We start from the raw sequence: 19405 nt of genomic DNA on the forward strand, positions 1-19405 counted from the left end.
GGAATCTACTACTGGTGAAGATGCTATGAAAATTGTCGAAATGACAGGGTGTCTGGATAGCTCAGTTGGTTGGGTGGCTGAGTCTTGATTTTAGCTGGGGTCATGATCTTGGGGTCATGGAATTGAGTCCCATGTTGGGCTCTGAGCTCAGCGTTTGTCCCTATCCCTCTGGTCCCTCTCTTATTCTCTCTCTCTCTCTCTCTCAAATTAATAAATAAAATCTTTAAAAAAAGAAAATTGTTGAAATGGCAACAAAAGATCTAGAATATATCATAAACTTAGTTTATAAAACAGTGGCAGGGTTCAAGCAGATTGACTCCAATTTTGAAAAAAGTTCTAGTGGGGGTAAAGTGCTATCAAACAGTAGTGCACATTATAGAGAAATTGTGGAAGGAAGAGTCCATCAATGTGTCAAACTTAATGTCATCTTATTTTAAGAAATTGCCACAGTCATCCCAATCTTCAGCAACCACCACCCTAGTCGGTCTAGCCATCAACATCAAGGCAAGACCCTCTCCTTCAGCCAAAAGAATGACTCACTGGAAGTTCATATGATATTTAGCATATTTTAGCAATAAAGCACTTTTTCTTTTTTAAATTTTTAAAAGGATTTTATTTATTTAGCAGAGAGAGAGAAAGAGAGAAGCAGGGTGAGTAGGAGAGACAGAGGAAGAAAGACTCCCCACTGAGCAGGGAGCCCAATGTGGGGCTCAACCCCAGGATCCTGGGGTCATGACCTGAGTCAAAGGCAGGCACTTAATTGACTGAGCCACCAAGCTACCCCTAGTAGTTTTTAATTAAAGTATGTACGTTGTTTTTCTTTTTTTTTTTTTTAAGAAATTTTTTTTTTTTTTTTATTCGTGAGAGACACAGAAAGAGAGAGGGGCAGAGACACAGGAGGAGGGAGAAGCAGGCTCCATGCCGGGAGCCCGACGTGGGACTCGATCCTGGGACCCCAGGATCACACCCTGGGCCAAAAGCAGGTGCTAAACCACTGAGCCACCCGGGATCCCCTGTACATTGTTTTTCATAATGTTGCTGCACACTTAATAAATCATAGTGTAGTGTAAACATAACTTTTTTTTAAACATAACTTTTAAATGCACTGGGAAACCAAAAATCTCATTTGACTTGCTTTATTGTGCTATTCTTTTTATTCAGTGAAATCGAACCTGCGGTATCTCCAAGATATTCCTGTATTCACCCAAATGAGTTTCCAAGTTATGTCCACATCAGCATTTGGTCATGGATGTTTAAAGTAGCTTTATTCCTAATTGCCCAAACTGGGAAACAACCAAGGTGTCCTACAGTACATGCATGGATAAATAAACTATGGTACATTGAGACAATGTAATATTACTCAGCACTGAAAAGAAATGAGCTATCAAGCCATGAAAAGACATGGGGGAATCTTAAATGCATATTACGAAATGAAAAAAAAATCTAAAAAAGCTGCATACTGTATAATTCCAACTACAAGACATCCGGGAAAAGGCAAAATATGGAAACAGAAACAATAAGTGGCAGCCAGGGGTTAGGATGGAGCAAAGGAGAAATCGGCAAAACACAGAGGATTTTTAGGACGGTGGAATAATTCTGTATGATACAATAATGGTGGATATACAAATACATTGGTCAAAACCCACAGAATGTGGGACATCAAGAGGGAACTCTAATGTAGACCATGGGCCATGAGTGATAATGATGTATCAATGAAGGCTCCCCAATTATAACACATGTAGCATCACTCTATAGGGGGTATAGATTGTTGGAAGGGGTGGGCTGTACATGTGTGGGGGTAGCAGATGTGTGGGAACTCCAGCAACTTTGCTGTGAACCTAAAACTGCTCTAAAAAAATAAAGCCTATTTTTAAAAAATCATTTTGCCATAGATTTAAATTGGACAGAAATTTGTAAAAAAAATTTTTTTTTTTATTCATGATAGACACACAGAGAGAGAGGCAGAGACACAGGCAGAGGGAGAAGCAGGCTCCATGCACCGGGAGCCCAACGTGGGATTCAATCCTGGGTCTCCAGGATCGCGCCCTGGGTCGAAGGCAGGCGCTAAACCGCTGCGTCACCCAGGGATCCCTAAATTTGTAAAATTTAAGTAGTTGTCTTTCTGGATTTTCAGTTCTTTTCCATTGATTCACATGTCTATTTTTTCTGTAATACACTGTATTGAATACTATAGCTTTGTAGTCAGTTTAGAAATCGAGAAGTGTTAGTACTCTGACTTTGTTCTTTTCTTTTTTAAGATTTTTAAAATATTTAAAGTAATCTCTCCACCCAATGTGGGGCTCCAATTCACAACCCCAAGATCAAGAATCACATGCTCCACACCTGAGCCAGCCAGATGCCCCTCCAACGTTTTTTCTATTTCAAATTTGTTTTGGCTATTCTGAGTCCCTTGCATTTCCATATGATTTTAGGATTAGATTGATAATTTCTGCAAAATAAGCAGTTGGGCTTTTGACAGGTATTACATTGCATCTGCAGACAGATTTGGGGAGTAATGTCATCTTAACAATATCATCTTCCAGTCTTTGAACATGGGCTGCCTTTCCACTTATTTAGGTCTTCTGTAACTTCTTTCAATGATGTTTGGTAGTTCTCAGTGTGCAAGTTTTGCATTTCTTTGGCTAAATTCATTCTAAACATCTCTTTTTCCAGCTTTATTGAGATATAATTGACTTATATCAATTAAATTATTCTAGATATCTTTACAAATATACTTATTCTGGGACACCCGGGTAGTTCAATGGTTGAGCATCTGCCTTCAGCTCAGGGCATGATCCCGGGTCTGGGGATCCCTACGGCTTCTCCCTCTGTCTATGTCTCTGCCTCTCTGTGTCTGTCATGAATAAATATATAAAATCTTTATAAAATATATATGTACTTATTCTTTCTGGGACTACATAGCAGAGTTATTTTCTTAATTTCATTCTGGAGAGTTCATTGTTAGTGTATAGGAATACAATTGATTTGGGGATTTTTTTTCCAGCTTTATTGAGATATAATTAACACAACTGTAAGATATTTAAAGCATACATCACAATGATTTGATTTACTTAAACCCAGTGAAAAAATTCTTCCTATCTAGTTCATTAACACATCCATTGCATCGCATATTTACTTTTTTGGGGTGAGAACACTTAAGATCTACTCTTAGAAAACAGCTGAATGGAGTACATATGCTGGGGTGAAGAATCAAAGAGGGTTATTGCAGCAGTGGCAAGCTGGTGGGTTCCAGATGCCTCCAGACCTGGTCCTTAACCTTGCCTGCCTTCCCAAGGCCAGTCCAGTGATCTGGATTAGTCGCTTACCTGGTGTTCTGGGCCTCCTCATCTGTGAATCAGACACAGGAATAGTGTCACACTTCTCCAGATTCGGGGAGCTCAGGTCGCTGTCGGGTGAGGTATGGGTTTGGTGGGCTATCTGGGTACTGGTGTGACAGCGAGGTGGGTGGGGCCTCGCTGGATCGGGCGCAGGAGGACTGGGGGCGGGCTCTGGGTGCAGGCGGCGCCACCCAGGCAGGGCCGGCACAGCGCGCAGAGCAGCGGCAGCAGGGACAGCAGGTGAGTCTCAGCGACTCCTGCAGGTACGTAGTCTGGCCTGAGAGGAGGCAAAGGCTCGGATACCCGAGTGGAACTGGCTCTGGCTCTGGCTCTGGCTTTGGCGGCGGTGGCGGCGGTGGCGGTGGCGGAGGTGGCCTGTCGGGGCGGGGGCAGGGCACGGAGCTTCGGAGCTTCGGCTTGGGGCTCCGGGCCAGGAGCGCCCCGCCTCCTGGCCGGGTGCGCAGATACCCAGGCCCCGAGGGGCGGGGGTGTGCGCGCGTGCGTGCGCGTGTGCCCGTGTGTGTGTGTGTGTGTGTGGGGGGGTGCTGGTGGTGAGTGCCACTGTCAGAGGCCAGGTGGCTGACTGGTTGACGCCCAGGGCAGCAGAGCCCCTCCTGTTCCGGGTCCTGGAGGCCTGGAGGCCTGGAGGCCTGGCTCAGCTCCGGAGAAGCCTGAGGTTTCCACCTTGTTCTGGGGTGCCAGACGAAGGAGCAGTTTCCCAACCCCACTTCCTGGAGCTGCACCCTTCCCACGCTCAGGCCTCCCCACCCAAATGTGCCCAGGTCGGACTGCACAAGGTTCCCTCACCTGGCCGGAGGCAGGCAGGACCTCTATGCTTCCCTGTGACCTCCTGCCACTCCTGACCCATCCCAGCCCTCAGGCGCCCTAGCTGCGCAGGCACTTGGGTCCCCAGGGGAAGGGACAGCGCGGACTGAAGCCTGCTCGGTACCTGGTTGGGCAATCTGTCATTCCCCCCCAGCCCCTGGTAGGTGCCCGCAGCTGCCTTGGTGCTCCTCTCCGCCGCCCACCATGGCCAGGGGGCTGCCCAGCACTGCCAGCCTGGCACGCTTCTGCCAGAAGCTGAACCGGCTGAAGCCACTGGAGGAGTCTGCCATGGAGACGTCCCTGCAGCGCTGCCTGTCCACCCTGGACCTGACCCTGTTGGGCCTGGGTGGCATGGTGGGCTCGGGCCTCTACGTGCTCACAGGCACGGTGGCGAAGGAGATGGCCGGCCCCGCGGTGCTCTTGTCCTTCGCTCTGGCCGCCGTGGCCTCCCTGCTGTCAGGCCTGTGCTACGCGGAGTTCGGGGCCCGCTTACCCCGCACGGGCTCGGCCTACCTGTTCACCTACGTGTCCATGGGCGAGCTGTGGGCCTTCCTCATCGGCTGGAATGTGCTGCTCGAGTACCTCATCGGGGGCGCAGCCGTGGCCCGCGCCTGGAGCGGCTACCTGGACTCCATGTTCGGCCACCGCATCCACAACTTCACCCAGGCCCACATCGGGACCTGGCAGGTGCCCCTGCTGGCGCACTACCCCGACTTCCTGGCTGCTGCCATCGTGCTTTTGGCCTCCGCCTTCATCTCCTGCGGGGCCCGGGTCTCCTCCTGGCTCAACCACACCTTCACCGTCATCAGCCTGCTCCTCATCCTCTTCATCATCATCCTGGGCTTCGTCCTGGCCCGCCCGCAGAACTGGAGTGCTGAGGAGGGTGGCTTTGCGCCTTTTGGCTTCTCGGGCATCATGGCTGGCACCGCCACCTGCTTCTACGCCTTCGTGGGCTTCGATGTCATCGCCGCCTCCAGCGAGGAGGCCAGGAACCCGAAGCGAGCCGTGCCGATAGCCATCTCCGTCTCGCTTGGCCTGGCAGCCGGCGCCTACATCCTCGTCTCCGCCGTGCTCACCCTCATGGTGCCGTGGCACAGCCTGAACCCCAACTCCGCGCTCGCCGACGCCTTCTACCGGCGGGGCTACAGCTGGGCGGGCTTCATCGTGGCCGCCGGCTCCATCTGCAGTAAGGGCCCGATCGGGCGAGGGGGGCGTGAGCAGGGCCCGGGCTGCCCTAGGCTTCTCCGTCTCGGTCTTTTCCCAGTTGCATAGCGGGCCCAGGAAGGTGCTGATCACGAGCCTCTCTTGTCTTGTTGGAAGGCCCCCTTCACTGCCCCCTCCCGATTGTACATAAAATGTCAGTTCTGAGCAAGTCCTTTCCTGGGAGAAGGACCCACTGCTCATCAGATTCTCTGATGGGCCTGTCACCTAAACCAGGGTGTCCCATTCTTGGGGGGTGAGGTAACAATCCAACACCCCACATGCACTCAGGCTCATTCTGATAACCCAGACAAACTCCTGTTGGTGTTCCCCAGGGTTGGCGGCATGCCCTGGCTCCCAGCAGAGGCCCCTAGTGGGCCTGTCCACCATGCTCACCAGTTCTCCACTCTCTGCCACAGCCATGAACACTGTCCTGCTCAGCAGCCTCTTCTCCCTGCCACGCATCGTCTACGCCATGGCCGTCGATGGGCTCTTCTTCCAGGTGTTTGCCCGAGTGCACCCCCGGACACAGGTGCCCTTGGCGGGCATCGCTGTGTTCGGGAGCCTCATGTCTTTACTGGCACTGCTGCTGGACCTCGAGGCACTGGTTCAGTTCCTGTCCATCGGCACACTGCTGGCCTACACTTTCGTGGCCACCAGCATTCTTGTGCTACGCTTCCAGAAGTCCCCTCCATCCAGTTCCCCAAGCCCAGCCAGCCCTAGCCCCAGGGTCAAAGAGTACCACTCTTTCTCAGACCACGCCCAGCTGGTGGGCACTAATCAGGCCTCAGCCTCTGAGCCTGGGCAGCTGCGGCCAGCCCTGAGGCCCTACCTGGGCTTCCTAGGTAGGTGCAGCCCCGGAGCTGCTGTGGCTTGGGCACTCAGCATCCTGGTGGCCTCGGCCATCACCCTGGCTTGTGTACTGGTCTTCGGGGATTCAGTCCTGCATCTCCCAAACTGGGGCTACATCCTGCTCCTGCTGCTCAGCTCTGTCACATTTCTGCTCAGCCTCTTCATCCTGGGGGTCCACGAGCAACAGCGGAAAGATACATTCCAGGTACCTCCCCCAGCCAATGCCTGCTGCCTGTCATCCAGCTAGCTCGCTTTGCCCCTTCCTCCTCTGCTGTGGCAGGATGAACCAGGGCTCACAGGGTTGGGGAGGCCCACGCACCCATCCCCCTCTCTTTCTGCATGGCAAAGTGGACGCTTGACAAACCAGGCCCTGCGCAGCAGACCTTCCCTGCAGCCCAGTCCCGCCCTGTTCTTGCCTTGTCAGATCCCCATGGTGCCCCTGACTCCAGCCCTGAGCATCCTCCTCAACATCTGCCTCATGCTGAAGCTAAGCTACTTGACTTGGGTGCGTGTCTCCATCTGGCTGCTGATCGGTGAGTGGGGGATCAGGCTTGGGGCCCTCGGTGGACCGCAGGAAGGAAAGGAGGGTGAGCAGGGCTGGGACCTGCCCCTCAGTCTCCCACAACTCCTGCAGGACTCGCCGTGTATTTCTGCTATGGCATCTGGCACAGCAAACAGAACCGGCAGGAGCCACCAGAGCTGACCACCTCACACTACGTGGTGTTCCCCAGCACCAACCTGGAGGAGTCTGTACAGACGGTGCAGCCCCCCACCCAGGAGCCCAGCCCCACAGAGCAGCCCACCAGTCCATGAATTGAGCTGGAGACCTGTCCACACTTGCTCTGCCCACCCCACCTCCTTGGGGGCCCAGAGGGGCTGGGAGACCCTTCTATCTGAGCCAGCTCAGGTTTGCCGGCCTGCCCATGCTGAGAAGGGTCCTCGAGACCTTAGGGCCTTAGCCCAAGTGCCTGGTTTTGGGTTTTGGGGAGTGGGCCCTGGCCAGGACTGGTAGGGTGAGTATTTTGCCCAGCATCTTCCTGTTCATGAACAACTACAGCTATTTGGGCAGATGGGGTGGGCTGAAGTGGGTTGGGGTGGGCCAGGAACAGGCCCACAGCCCCAGATATCCACAATAATAACCTCTTGGCCAGCCACGTGATCTGCTGCTGCATCCACCATTGTGTTCTTTGTGGCACTGAGTGAATGCTTTTCTGTCCCTGGGAGCCAACTGATTGTCCTCGAACCACAGCAAAGATGCCGAGGTTTGGCAAGAGGGAGGCACCAGCTTTGGGACAACCCTGAATCACAGACATCTCCTGGCCTGGGTCCTGGGGTCCTGCCCTCAGGCTGGTACCCTCTGTCCCGGGGACACACCAGGGGAAGAGGCGTCTGTGAAAAGGGTAGAGTTAGGCTCCCCCTACAGACTCCCTACATGTCCCCTGGGCAAGGGGATCCAGAGAGCAGAGCCTGGGCCCCAGAAAAGGTCGCCTAGAAAGGGCAGTGGAGTTCCAGGGTCCTCTTGGGTTTCCAAGGCTCCCAGAAAGCGTAGCATGTCCCTGAGGCCTGCCTGGGAATGTAGAGGCACACTGCATGGGCACGTGCAACTCGTGGCATGTGCCCACATGGCCACACGCCTGCCTTGGTGATGCACACTCATATGCAGACTGAGGCAACAGCTGTTCCCAACCTCAGGCCTTGGCCACAGCTGTCTAGCTGTCACAGCTGGCACTCCTCTCTTTCTCTCCCCCTTCCCTCAAAGGCTTTGCAATAACAGCTCAGGATGGTACATACGAATATGGCATACACGCCTGTGTACAAGTTCCTGGGCCTGCTTCAAGCACCTCCAGGCCCACTGGTCTCCCTAAAGCCATACTGTGCCCATCATAGATACTTCCAACTCCCCACCCCTGCCTGTAAAGACTACACAGGAAGCTGCTGGTTTTAGCAGGCTTTACTCCTTGACTTTCTGCAGTTATAACAGCTTTCTCTGGACCCCGAGGACAACTAGGTACATGTGACCCCACTCCGATAACCAGGCCTCAGAGCCATGTTCTCTCACCTTGGTTCTTCTGAACCTGCCTCCCCATGGATACTGCTCTGGGGATTGAGAAGCAGCAGGGAGCCCAAGGCTTTGTTGAGGCTCCAGGTGTCAGATGATTCCAGATGCTAGTCCAGCCTGAGCCCCAGCCCTGGCCCTCCCCAGCTGGTCTTTGCTGCTCCACCACCAAGCTGCCAGCACACCCTTGGTCACCAGAGACCCAGGAGAGAGAAGCCCCTTACTTCCCTAGGGTGGGTACTCCCAAATTCCTGCCTCTGCCCTGGAACCACAGGGCATTTGACTCCTGTAGCCCTTGTTCCTCCCCTCCTGGCAGGGAGTCCTGGCAGGGGACTCCAGGGCAAGGGAAATTCTCCAGTATGATACCAAGCCAGCCTGCTGGAAACCTTTGTGTCCTTTGTTAGGGACATTCCTTCCAGCCACTGGGCTCTAGGGTGGGGGGTTATGACCAAAGCCACCTGAATGCAGTTGCCTGAGGCTGGGACAAGCAGATGTCCTGACACATTCTTAGATATGACCCTAGGTAGCAATGAATTCCAGATGTACAGCCTCCTATCCCCATGGGTCCGGTGAGCAGGTTCTAGGGGTTGGGCTTGTGTGTGTATGTGGGGACGGTTAATGAAGAGGCATACAGAAGATCCCAGAGGCCCTAGTGACCACCATCTCAGCTCCCCCCACCCTCTCCTCCCTCTCCCAAGCCCCATAGCCTGAGGGCTACCACCAGGGAGGGGCTGATGCTCATAAACTGAGCAGGTGTGAGACCAAAGGATGTGCCCTTGCTTGAGGTTCCTAGGGGTTGGATCATCTGCCTACCCACTCTTCATTCCATGGATGAGGCCCAGAGTTGGGTAGGAACCTGCCCCAGGCAACCCAGCACTGGAGCAGCTGAGACAACCCCTCCAGTCAGGCTTCTTTCTACCTTGCTTCAGACTCCAGTTTGCATAGACCCCAGTGCAGCACAGCTGAGAAAGAGGGGCTCTGCCTACAATAGGAGTCTCAGCAGAGGAAGGAAGGCTGGAGTCTGCTACAGCCAGTGGGAGGGCCGGTGCTGACAGCTGGTGAGCAGGCCGCTGCTGGGCACTGATGGTGACAGAGACTGGGAGAGAGTTCTCTAGACCTAGATATAGCAGGAGCCCCTCTGGACCACTGCCTTGCCACATGGGTGCCCTAGGGTCTCCCCTTCTTGACTCATGTTCTGCTGCGGGTCTCTATGCAAAACTGGTTTCTGTGGCTCCCCAGGCAGCACCCTGCTGAAGCTGGTGTCAGGGGAGGGACAGCCTGTCTGAGAGTGGAAGGATGGGATTCTTCCCCAACCCCCCACCCTAGTCCTGCTGGGGCTTTATCCAGCAGGTCCCCAAGACGGGGCCCCCACCCCGCACCCAGCAGCAAACAGCCACAGGCATCAGGAACAGGCCGGTGAGGGGGGGCCGGAGCCCAGGCACGGCCACTCTGCTGTTGGTGTCTGGTTCCCAGACTGGGTCCCCTCTAAGACACCTGGGCAGCCGCATGCGGGGGGTGCAGAAGCTGGCTTTGTCTGCTCAGGGGTGGTGGTCACCTTCGGGGCCTTTGCCTACAGATGAGAACATCAGATCAGGGCTCAGTCAACATCCTCCAAAGTGTCACAGAACCCAAGGTCTGGACAGGCCCACAGCTCACCTCCTCATACTTGGTACTCCAGTAGAAATGGGCTTCTTCATCCACGTACAAGAGCAGCAGGTCACAGAGGAAGGTGATCTGGAGAGGCAGAGGACACCTATGTCCTGCCCCTCGGCCCTGTTTCTGCCGCCTCCCCAGCCCTCACCCGAGACTCAACATCATGCACAGCGCGGGGGTGGGGGGTGCCCAGGTGTGCCCTCGGGTGGGCCTGGACCCACAGTCACTGCAGCCAGAGGAAGCCCACATTGCCCAGACTCACCACACCCAGCCAAGCTGCTCCGGTGCCCAGAGTGATGGTCGTGGGAATGAGCCCGAACTTTCCTGCCTGAGACCAACCTGGACTGAGCCTCTGGGGCGGCGACTGTCTCCCTCCCACCCCCACCACCCATTGCCCTCAGCCAGCACCTCCTACCTGCCCAGTGACAAGGATGTCAAAGCGGATCCCGTAGAGCTTGAGCAGACTCCGGGCCTCCACACCTGAGGCCTTCCACCAGTGAGAGGCTGTCCTGAAGGCAGGAAAGGAGGTCTGGTGCTTTGCCTGCTGCCACTCCTGGGCTGGGCTGGCCCTCCCAGGCCTCCTTATTCATCCATTGACTCTATAAATCTCCAGCCCCAGCTGTTCAGCCCTGTGTCATTGCTGAGGACACAGGGAAAGGCAACTTGGGACCCACCTGCCTCTTGGAAGCTCCCTGCCTGCTGGGGGGGCAGAGGGGACAGATGGGTCCCTACACCGGCACTGGTAGTGGGAGTGAGGGCAGGTAGGGAGCCAAGCCCTGGGCCATGAGTCTAAAGGGTGAGGGGGAACCCACTCTCCCCTATGAACTGGGAAAGGCTTTCTGCAGGGTACACTTTCAGGCTGGTCTTCCAGGGCTCAGGAAGGAGTGCTCTAGGCAGAGAAAGTAGGACAGGTAGGATCACAGGGGTGTGGAAAGCAGAGTGTGGGCAGGGAGCTAGCCTCTAAGAGTTGCAAAGGGCTGGGAAAGCCAGGGAAGCCAGACCAGGAAAAGCCCACTGAGCAATGTCAAGAGGCACCATCTCCAGGCCTGGGGGCTGTGTGTGTATATATGTGACAATGACCAGGTGACAGGAAGTGACAGGAGGATTCTAGCAGGGTGGGGGAGATCTATTTAAGAGACTCCAAGATGTGATAATAAATGCAATGCAACATCCCTGAGTACATCCTGCTTTGGAAAATAAAAAGATATAGGACTATGGGGCAGCTGGGTGGCTCAGTTGGTTGAGCATCTGCCTTTGGTCAGGTCGTGATCCCGGGGTCCTGGGTAGAGCCCCATGTCAGGCTCCCTTCTCAGTGGGGAGTCTGCTTCTCTCTCTCTCTTTCTCTCTCTTGCTCTGCCCCTCCCCCTGCTCCCGCATGCTCTCTCTCTCTCAAGTAAATAAATAAAATCTTTTTTAAAAAAGATATAGGACTATTATTGGCATAGTTGGGGAAAGTTAAATATTAGATTTGTCCTGCCGATGTTAAGCTCTTAGAGTGTGGCAATGGGACAGCAGTCACGTGGGGCAGGTCCTTATTCTCTAACAGTGTCGGGAGGAAGGGTGTCAGATGTCCACCATTCATTTTCAGATGGTTCCTTTGAAATCTATCTAAATATATCCACTCACTCTAGAGAGGGAGAGAGAAAGCAAATGTGGCAAAATGGTGAAAAATACCCCCCCCCCAAAAAAAACCCAAAAAATAAAACCTAAAAGCCCAGATAAAGAGTAAATGGGTATGGGTGTTCACAGTACTAATCTTTGAACTTTTCTATAGATTTTTGAAATTGTTTAGCTAAAAGCTAAGGCACAATTAAAAAAGAAACCCCCCTGTGCTGAGGAGGGAGATGCCAGAGGTGGGGTAGGGCAGGGGAGGGGCTAGAGTGGGGAGTCCCAAGGGACAGAGGGGGACCAGCTCAGGAGAGAGGCTGGACAGAGCCCAAGCTGGGGGACCGGGAGCTGAGATCACCCCTCCTGCCCTGGGGGCCTCCTCGCACACACAAGGGAGTGTCCAGAGAGCTGGGCCGGGTCCGGTGGGTCCTGGCTGCCACAGGACAGGCGGAGCCCAGAGCCCACAGGCAGCAGCAGGAGGGCAGTGGGGGCCGCACCTGAAATTGTAGCTCCTCTCCTGCAGCTGGAAGGAGTAATGGGGCCGGCAGTCGGAAGCCCCAGCATCCAGGTCACAATCCCAGTGGACTCGGACTCCCACAGCACCTCCCTGCACACAGCACATCGCTGCTTCACCAGCACGCAGGCCCCGGGCCCTCCCCCTGAGCCCTCTGGAAGCCTCCCCCCATGGACCCACCAGCAACGCCAGGTCCTCAAAGACCCCTCCAGCTGCAGCCACGAGGTCCCCAATGCGGAACACAGGGCAGTAGGGGCTGTAGTGTGAGTCGTAGCGGCAGCGCTTGAAGTAAGTGGCATCCCAGGTGTCCAAGGCATTGGACCTGGGGGGTCGGGGGGTGGGGTTGGACAGTGCGGGGGAGGGGAGTCAGGTCAGGTAGAAGACAAGGAAGGTCTGGGACCCACAGGACCCACCCACACTTACTTGGAAAAATTGAACTTGTTGAAGGTGACTGTGTTCTTGACAAACAGGGTGAAGTTCTCTGCCTGGACCAGTAGTGGCTTCCTGCGGGCAGAGGGCACGTGAAGGGCATGTCCTGTGGTTCTGGGGCCCGGCCCTGGAGGCGGAGGGGTCACTTACACAGGCACAGTGCCGCTCTCCACGGGGCACCAGCCCTGGATCTCACAGGTCCTGTGGGTACCGTTGAATTCCACACACTGGCCTGTTTTTATGCCTTGAAAACACAAGACAAACTCCAGGCCTCCAAGTCTCCACAGGCCCGGGGGTGGGGGGGGGGTGTTGGGCATCGACAGAAAGGAGAGATGGAGAGGCACCACCAGGCCTGCTCTCAAGAGCCACCCAGGGTCCCAGCCCCAGAGCCCCAACCCAGAGGACAGGGCCCACAGTTACCGTGGCTGTGCGTCCCCGTCTCCCCTTCAGGACAGTCCTCGTCGGCCCAGCAATTAGCCAGCGGAATGGAGGGGTGCTGGGGTGGTGGTGGAAGCAGAATTGCCAAGGGCCCAGGGAGTGTCTCCCCTCTGTGACCCAGCCCTGAAGCCTACAGGGACACAACCCTCCAGCCTTAGCCCCAGAGAGATGCCTGAGTTCAGGGGGCACATGGGCAAGCTGGAGGGTACAAAAAAAAGGATGTGGTCAGAGGAGGGTGGTGATCGGTCCCCCAGCCAGTTAGGGATGCAGGTGCTGTATCCAAGGCAGAGCAAGCCTCCTTCGTTTCTGAGTTATCTGCCCTCCAGAGGCCCAGGTCTTCTGGTCCCACTCAGATGACAACTAGGAAGGTGAAGGGACTCTGGGAAGGGCAAGTTTGTGCCAGGGTGGAGGTCCGGGGTGCGGTGAACGAAGGGCAGGCCCCTGGTTGCAGGGGTCTGGGTGGGGAAGTAGGTAGCAGCACAGAACTGAGGGACCACAGGCTAGTCCCTCCCCTGCTTGTTCTTCTGTAAAACCTGCCATGAGGGCCCGCACACTCCCAGTATTCTAGGGATTAACAAAAAGGGAGGGGTGGCATGCTTTCTGGGGGCCCTAGGCCCTTGAAGAGGAAGGCACAGTCCCACAGACACAGTTCTGCCCCAGGCTGACAATGAACATCATTGTTCAGGTCACCTAACTCACGAACAGCAGGAGGAGCACAGTGCCAGGGTGGCGAGAAGGGCTCAGGGAGTCCGAGCCAGGTGAGACAGGGGGATCGTGGAGGGTCGGGACCACGATAAGGGGGCAGAGGATAGAGTGGGGCCACCTGTGTCCTGAGTCCGCCCTTCCTCTCTGAGCCTGGTTGGGCCACCATCTCCCCTCCTATCCGACTCCATGGTGACCACCACAGGGCCTGGTCTCTGCATCATCTGCCTCCATTCTCTCAGCAGAGACCATCCCTGGCTCCACCACGCTCCTGTGATCAAGTTCAGCTACTTAGCAGAGTACACAGGGCCCCTGAGATCTTGGGCTACCTGCTCCCCCTTGCCACCTCAATCCCAATCTAAGCTCCAACCCCACTCCGTAGCAGGTGACCCCGGAGGAGCCTCATCTCACATAGCTTGGGGCCTTTGCTCACACAGCTGCCTCTGCCTGGACATTCTCAAGATCCCACCTGAGACTCGAGTCCTGTGGGAAACCCTCCCTGAGGCCCTGGGCTGGCAGGCACGCCTCCCTGGGTCTCCAGCTACAGCTCTGTCCGCATCACAGGACCTGCTACCTTGGCTGGGCTGCCCGTGCAGGTTGCTTGAGGTACAAGGGGTGGAGTTTTGCATCCTCAGCATCGGGCCTTGCCCCCCCCACCCCACCCCAACCTGCCCCGAGACTCAGCAGGTGTTTGCTGATGGCCTGACTCTCCAAGGAGAACAGTGCATGTGTTGGGGGGACCAGAGGACCAGGACCCCTGAGAGGAGCTAGCAGGAACCCTGGCTAGTCTCAGGAAGCCTCGTGGCCCGATCTGATGAATGCTTCCCAGCCCCAGAAGTTTCCTGGGAAGAGCTCAGAGCCAGGACACGAGGCAAAGAGGAATCACATGGATTCCAGAACACACGGAATGATGGCTTCAGTGAAATTTCAGAACAGCCTACAAACCGATCTGATTAATTAGATGTCTTCGGAACATTTAGAGAAGAAAGGACACCATGTGCATTTGCACATCCTTTGTCCACATGCTTCACCTCCTCTGCAGGTGGGGCCAGCCTGGGACATATGACACCCCTAGCATCTGTGGTGGCACCAAGAACCAGGACACAGGGGACAGGGGACCACACAGTTACTCTCCAGCCCCATAAGCAATCTAACGTTAGGCTTGTTTTAAAATTTTTTTTTAATTTTTATTTATTTATGATAGTCACACACAGAATGAGAGAGAGGCAGAGACACAGGCAGAGGGAGAAGCAGGCTCCATGCACCGAGAGTCCGATGTGGGATTCGATCCCGGGTCTCCAGGATTGCGCCCTGGGCCAAAGGCAGGCGCCAAACCGCTGCGCCACCCAGGGATCCCCACGTTGGGCTTGTTTTAAAAAAGAGGTTACAAAAAAAAAAAAAAGAGGTTACCATGGAGGTAAGCTTCCAGGGTTATGTCCTGAGTCCCAGCTGCTCAAACAAAATCCACAGCTGGACAACCATATGCTTAAAAATTGGTAAGAACGGGGATCCCTGGATGGCTCAGTGGTTTAGCGCCGCCTTCAGCCCAGGGTGTGATCCTGGAGACCCGGGATCGAGTCCTACGTCAGGCTCCCGGCATTGAGCCTGCTTCTCCCTCTCCCTGTGTCTCTGCCTCTCTCTCTCTGATGAATGAATAAATAAAAAATCTTAAAAAAATTGGTAAGAACGTAAGTTTTATGTTACGTGTATTTTATCACAATAAAAACTTTTTTGGAAAAAAAACCCACAGCTGGAGGGAAGAGCAAGTGTGCTTTGTGACAGATACTGGATCCGTGGGACATCCTTAGGCAAGGGGAAAAGGTGAGATTTCAAGAAGTAAACCTGCGATTCTGGATGAGAAATAGACAAGAATAGGGGGTGAGAGGCTCCGGTGTGACCACAGTTGTAGTTAAAAATATCCAGAGATCATAAGTGACCCTGAGCTCAGTAAGCAGGAGTGTCCTGTGTTTGCCCACAAAAATGGAAGCTGACTTGGGACACATTAATAGAGACTGTGCATAGCAAAGAAGTGGTCGGAGCACCTTGGTGGGGGGGGCTCACTCAGTTAAGTGGTTGGCTCTTGATTTTGGTTCAGGTCATAATCTCGAGGTCCTGGGATCAACCCTCACATGGGGCTTCCTGCTTGGTGGGGAGTCTCCTTCAAAATTCTTCTTCTGTCTCCCTCTCTGCCTCTCACCCAACTCATGTACACCCTTGTACTCTCTCTATCTAAAAATAAATAAAGATTTTATTTATTTATTCATGAGAGACACAGAGAGAGAGGCAGAGACACAGGCAGAGGGAGAAGCAGGCTCCATTCAGGGAGCCCGACGTGGGACTCGATCCCAGATGCTGGGATCAGGCCCCAAACCAAAGGCAGACACTTAACTGCTGAACCACCCAGGTGTCCTCCTGTTTTCTCATCTTAAATAGGATCACAGTAATTCCTACCAAGCAGGATATTTGTGAAGATTAAGTGGAATGATTCACAAAAAGGCTTTAGCTCAGTGCCTGGGATACAGTAGCACATACTGAACTCTCAGCTAAGAGAGCTCCCTGGGGTAATGTGGCTGGTGACCCAGGGCTGGCAGAGGACTAGGGGCCCGCCGGAGAGCTCCTGGGAAGCCTTACCTCTGGGCATTTGTCCTGAACTTGTTCTGGTGTCACAAGAAAATTGGTCACCAAGAAGAACGTGTTCTCTCCCTAGAAAGCAAGTGTCAGGGTTGGTCTTTGCTTCCCTTCCCCAAAGGGTCAGGCCAGAAGTGGCAGCTTGGCTTGTGGGGAAGAGGGTCCTGGCCTGATCGAGTCACCAACTCCACTTCAGGAGAGTACCTCCAGTGAGGCCAATTGAAGTAGAGATCAGAGGCTGGCTGGGTTTCTGGCCTTTTCTAAGTCCATAGCTGCTTCTTTGAGATAAGTATACTTTTCATAAAAAAAAAAAAAAAGTATACTTTTCATGTTCCTACTCATTCTCTCTGCCAGAAATGTCCACGCACCTCCTGCTTCTAGGCACTGAAGATCCAGAGCTGAGATGGACTGGGGATGCGCCTAGGCAAGTGGGGAGGTGGGCCCCTCATTATACACATGGATGGGGGTTGGGGGAGCAGGTGGTGAGCTCTGCGTAGGCAAAGGGTGGCTAAGGAGAGGCAGGGTGGCTGACACCCAAGTGCTGTGTGTGTGAGCTCAAGTTTGGGGCAATGCACACCCAGGAAGGAGAGAAGGCAGCAGCTGTGATAGTGGTCAATATCTGGAAGGATTTGGTAGCCACCACCATGGAAAGGGAGTCTTCCCAGGGTGGAAACAAGGGCTGGTAGGGTCTGAGTGATGTCACATAGGACGCTCAGGCTGGCTGCTGGGTGGATTATGCCGGGGAACCCACTAGAAGATCATGGTCTCATCCAGGTAAGACATAGGCAGCCGTGAACACTACCAGGTGATGGAATGCACAGGGGGCACAGGTCCAGTTTGGGCCCTCGTTGGATGAAAAGAGGCCACACTGGGAGAGGGTGACGATTTCTCTTTGGACAGGAAAGGTGTGCCAGGAGGCAGCTGTACTGGGGGTGGGTGGTTGATGGGGCTACAATTTTGGCATTGGTAGGATAAAGGTAGAAACTGAGACTGTAGACAATCTGGGTGGAGAAAGGAGTTGGAAATACTGCATGGGAGCGACAGAGGAGGAGCACCTGACAGCAGTGCCCCAGGTCAGGGAGGGGAGCATTCAGGAAGCCCCAGGCTCTGGCCTCCCAAGCTTCTCCAGCCCCAGCCTCAAGCTCAAGACTTGAGTTCCTAAACATTCCACTCTTCTAGGTGCAGCCTTTCTAAAGGCAGTTCCTCTGGCGTGGCTACTTGGTCCATCCCCTTGTCCACCCCCTTGTCCACCTAGAAACCTCTCACACATCCCAGAAAACCCTGTCCAGGGACCACTCCTGTGTAAGGCCCTTCCCAAGCCCAGGCCTATGATCGTTCCAGCATCCCGCTCAGGCATCAGGTGCCTCTCAGGCACATGCTCGCTGCAAGGGTGGTATCAGAAGTGTCACCGCCTAGCAGCAGAACCAAGGCACCTACCTGTGGTGGCTTCACGAAATCTGCTACGTCCCATAGCCGGTTACCCAGCTCCTTGATCTGGGTCACAGAAACCCCTTTGAGTTTGGTGATGACAGAAATCTGGGGGTCCAGGTCTCGCTCCTGGTATCCTTTCTTGGCGAGGAGAGCCCACCTTAGGAAGAAGCGATGGGCAGTGTGGTATGTCCCTGGTCAGGGTAAAGAGGGGCAGAGTGGGCCCTACCCTCTCGGCCTTTCTCTTCACACATCACACAGGCTCCCAGCCCAGCATTTAGGGCCTCTGCCTCCCCTCCAGCCTCATTTCCCACACCAAACACCCTGCACAGCCCAAAAGGTCCAACCACGATCAGAGAGCCAGTGCCTTTCATGCATGTCCCCTGTCAGGCACTCATGGGCTTGGAGATGCCCACCATCACCCCCTTCACCGGTCAACACCCTCCCTCTACATGGTTAGGCTCAACTCCTCCACAAAGACTCCTCTGACTCAGCTAAAACTGGTGGTCCCTATAGGAATTTTAGTATTCCAGCTCTCCCAAGCATCAAGGACTGACTACCTTCTCTCCCACCAGGGGCCTCCTGGGTACAGATAGGGACCCATCTTGCTCTGTGCCCAGACATCAATATGGGCTTGGAAACAAGACACAAGAAAGGAGGCAGGTGGGCACACGGGAGGACACAAGCACATAGCTTGCTCTTGTATCCACTGGCCACTAGACAAAAGATCATCCCTTCTGCCTACTTCTTCCCCTGTCCCAACCTGCTCCCCTCTGCTACCACCAGCTCAGCCCCTGAAGAGTCAAACCCTCTACCCACAGACCCAGAAGGACCAATCATTATCCCCCCCAGCCAGCCAGGCCCAGAGGCCATTCTCTTACCCCACCACGTAGGTCATGACCCCGAGCTGCAGTAGCCTCTGCAGGGCGCCCACCCGCCAGTTCCTGGTTATCACATACTTCTCGGTTTTGTAATCCAGAAGCCCCCAGCCTGCCAAGACCCCTGGGAAGCCCATGCTTGCAGTTCCTGCCGGCTGCTGGGGCGCATGAGTCAGCACAGCAGCTGCAGCCACAGCTGAATAGGAGGTAAAGCAGGCGCCCAAACCGGACCAGGCCAGCAAGCTATTAAAGGGACACTTCCACTGGGGACAGGATCCAGCCTCCACCACCAGCCCCAGCCCCAGGTTCAGCCCCAGCAAGGAGCTGCCCTGAGCCTCCCACCCTCTCCCTCTGAGGGGGCCCAGGGCCAGGCAGAGAGGAGCAGCCCCTGCGCCCTGCCCTCTGGCTTCACTTCCCTGGGGGAGGAGAAGGAGGAGGAGAAGTCAAGTGTCACAGGTACTGTGAGAGGGCAGCTTGGGGGCTGCAGGAGCCCAGAGGAGAGGTCAAGGAAAGAAAGCTTCAGGAAGAAATGACCTCTGAGCTGACACTTGCAGATTCTGAAGCTCAACAAGCAAAGTTGAGAGGAAGAAGGTTCCTGGTGGCTGAAGCAGCATGTGCGACGCTAGAGCATGAGAACTAGCAGCCACAGGGTGAGAGTCTGACTCTGGCTCCACAGAGGAGGGTGACCGGGCATTGCAAGGTTCCCCAGCTTCTCTGGCGCCGCGTGCCGGGGAAGCGGAGGGACAAAAGCACAGGCTGCGGAGTCAGCCACGTTCCCCAGTCGGCGGAAGGTGTGGGGGCGATGCTCTGCTCGAACCCCGGCGCGCGCACGCTCACCTCCGCGCAGCCTGGTAGT

At 54.8% G+C, this 19405-nt stretch overlaps 2 protein-coding genes across 3 annotated transcripts; one reads left to right on the top strand and one right to left on the bottom strand.

Moving 5' to 3' along the window:
* Window positions 1–3500: 3500 nt before the first annotated feature.
* SLC7A4 (solute carrier family 7 member 4) lies at window positions 3501–7376 on the top strand. 2 transcript variants are annotated; one of them, XM_038575952.1, is made up of 5 exons: window positions 3501–3601; window positions 4318–5349; window positions 5783–6420; window positions 6640–6748; window positions 6850–7376. In XM_038575952.1, the coding sequence occupies exons 2-5, from the start codon at window positions 4368–4370 to the stop codon at window positions 7026–7028; spliced, it is 1908 nt and encodes a 635-aa protein (XP_038431880.1). In that variant the 5' UTR covers window positions 3501–3601; window positions 4318–4367; the 3' UTR covers window positions 7029–7376. The 2 variants fall into 2 exon arrangements, with proteins under 2 accessions (XP_038431880.1, XP_038431881.1); XM_038575953.1 differs by having other exon boundaries at window positions 3503–3578.
* Window positions 7377–8148: 772 nt separating this feature from the next.
* On the bottom strand, window positions 8149–19375 carry P2RX6 (purinergic receptor P2X 6). Its single transcript, XM_038575955.1, has 12 exons — window positions 18553–19375; window positions 17681–17831; window positions 16247–16318; window positions 12896–12971; window positions 12626–12719; window positions 12470–12550; window positions 12227–12368; window positions 12030–12139; window positions 10340–10433; window positions 10187–10252; window positions 9928–10005; window positions 8149–9841 (listed from the first exon to the last, which is right to left on the bottom strand). Exons 1-12 carry the CDS (start codon window positions 18684–18686, stop codon window positions 9674–9676), a joined length of 1266 nt encoding a protein of 421 aa, XP_038431883.1. The 5' UTR covers window positions 18687–19375; the 3' UTR covers window positions 8149–9673.
* Window positions 19376–19405: the final 30 nt, after the last annotated feature.

Source organism: Canis lupus, chromosome 26 (assembly GCF_011100685.1).
Source record: "Canis lupus familiaris isolate Mischka breed German Shepherd chromosome 26, alternate assembly UU_Cfam_GSD_1.0, whole genome shotgun sequence".
Lineage (NCBI taxonomy): Eukaryota > Metazoa > Chordata > Mammalia > Carnivora > Canidae > Canis > Canis lupus.

What these genes read in the sequence shown, in the direction of transcription:
- P2RX6 (XM_038575955.1), bottom strand. Translation starts at nt 18,686, where the DNA reads ATGGGCTTCCCAGGGGTCTTGGCAGGCTGGGGGCTTCTGGATTACAAA. An exon ending in GACGGGGACGCACAGCCACG is followed by an intron (nt 12,720 to 12,895) that starts GTAACTGTGGGC and finishes TGTGTTTTCAAG; the next exon opens with GCATAAAAACAGGCCAGTGT. An exon ending in ACATCCTTGTCACTGGGCAG is followed by an intron (nt 10,253 to 10,339) that starts GTAGGAGGTGCT and finishes GGTTGGTCTCAG; the next exon opens with GCAGGAAAGTTCGGGCTCAT.
- SLC7A4 (XM_038575952.1), top strand. Translation starts at nt 4,368, where the DNA reads ATGGCCAGGGGGCTGCCCAGCACTGCCAGCCTGGCACGCTTCTGCCAG. An exon ending in GGCCGCCGGCTCCATCTGCA is followed by an intron (nt 5,350 to 5,782) that starts GTAAGGGCCCGA and finishes TCTCTGCCACAG; the next exon opens with CCATGAACACTGTCCTGCTC. An exon ending in CTCCATCTGGCTGCTGATCG is followed by an intron (nt 6,749 to 6,849) that starts GTGAGTGGGGGA and finishes CAACTCCTGCAG; the next exon opens with GACTCGCCGTGTATTTCTGC.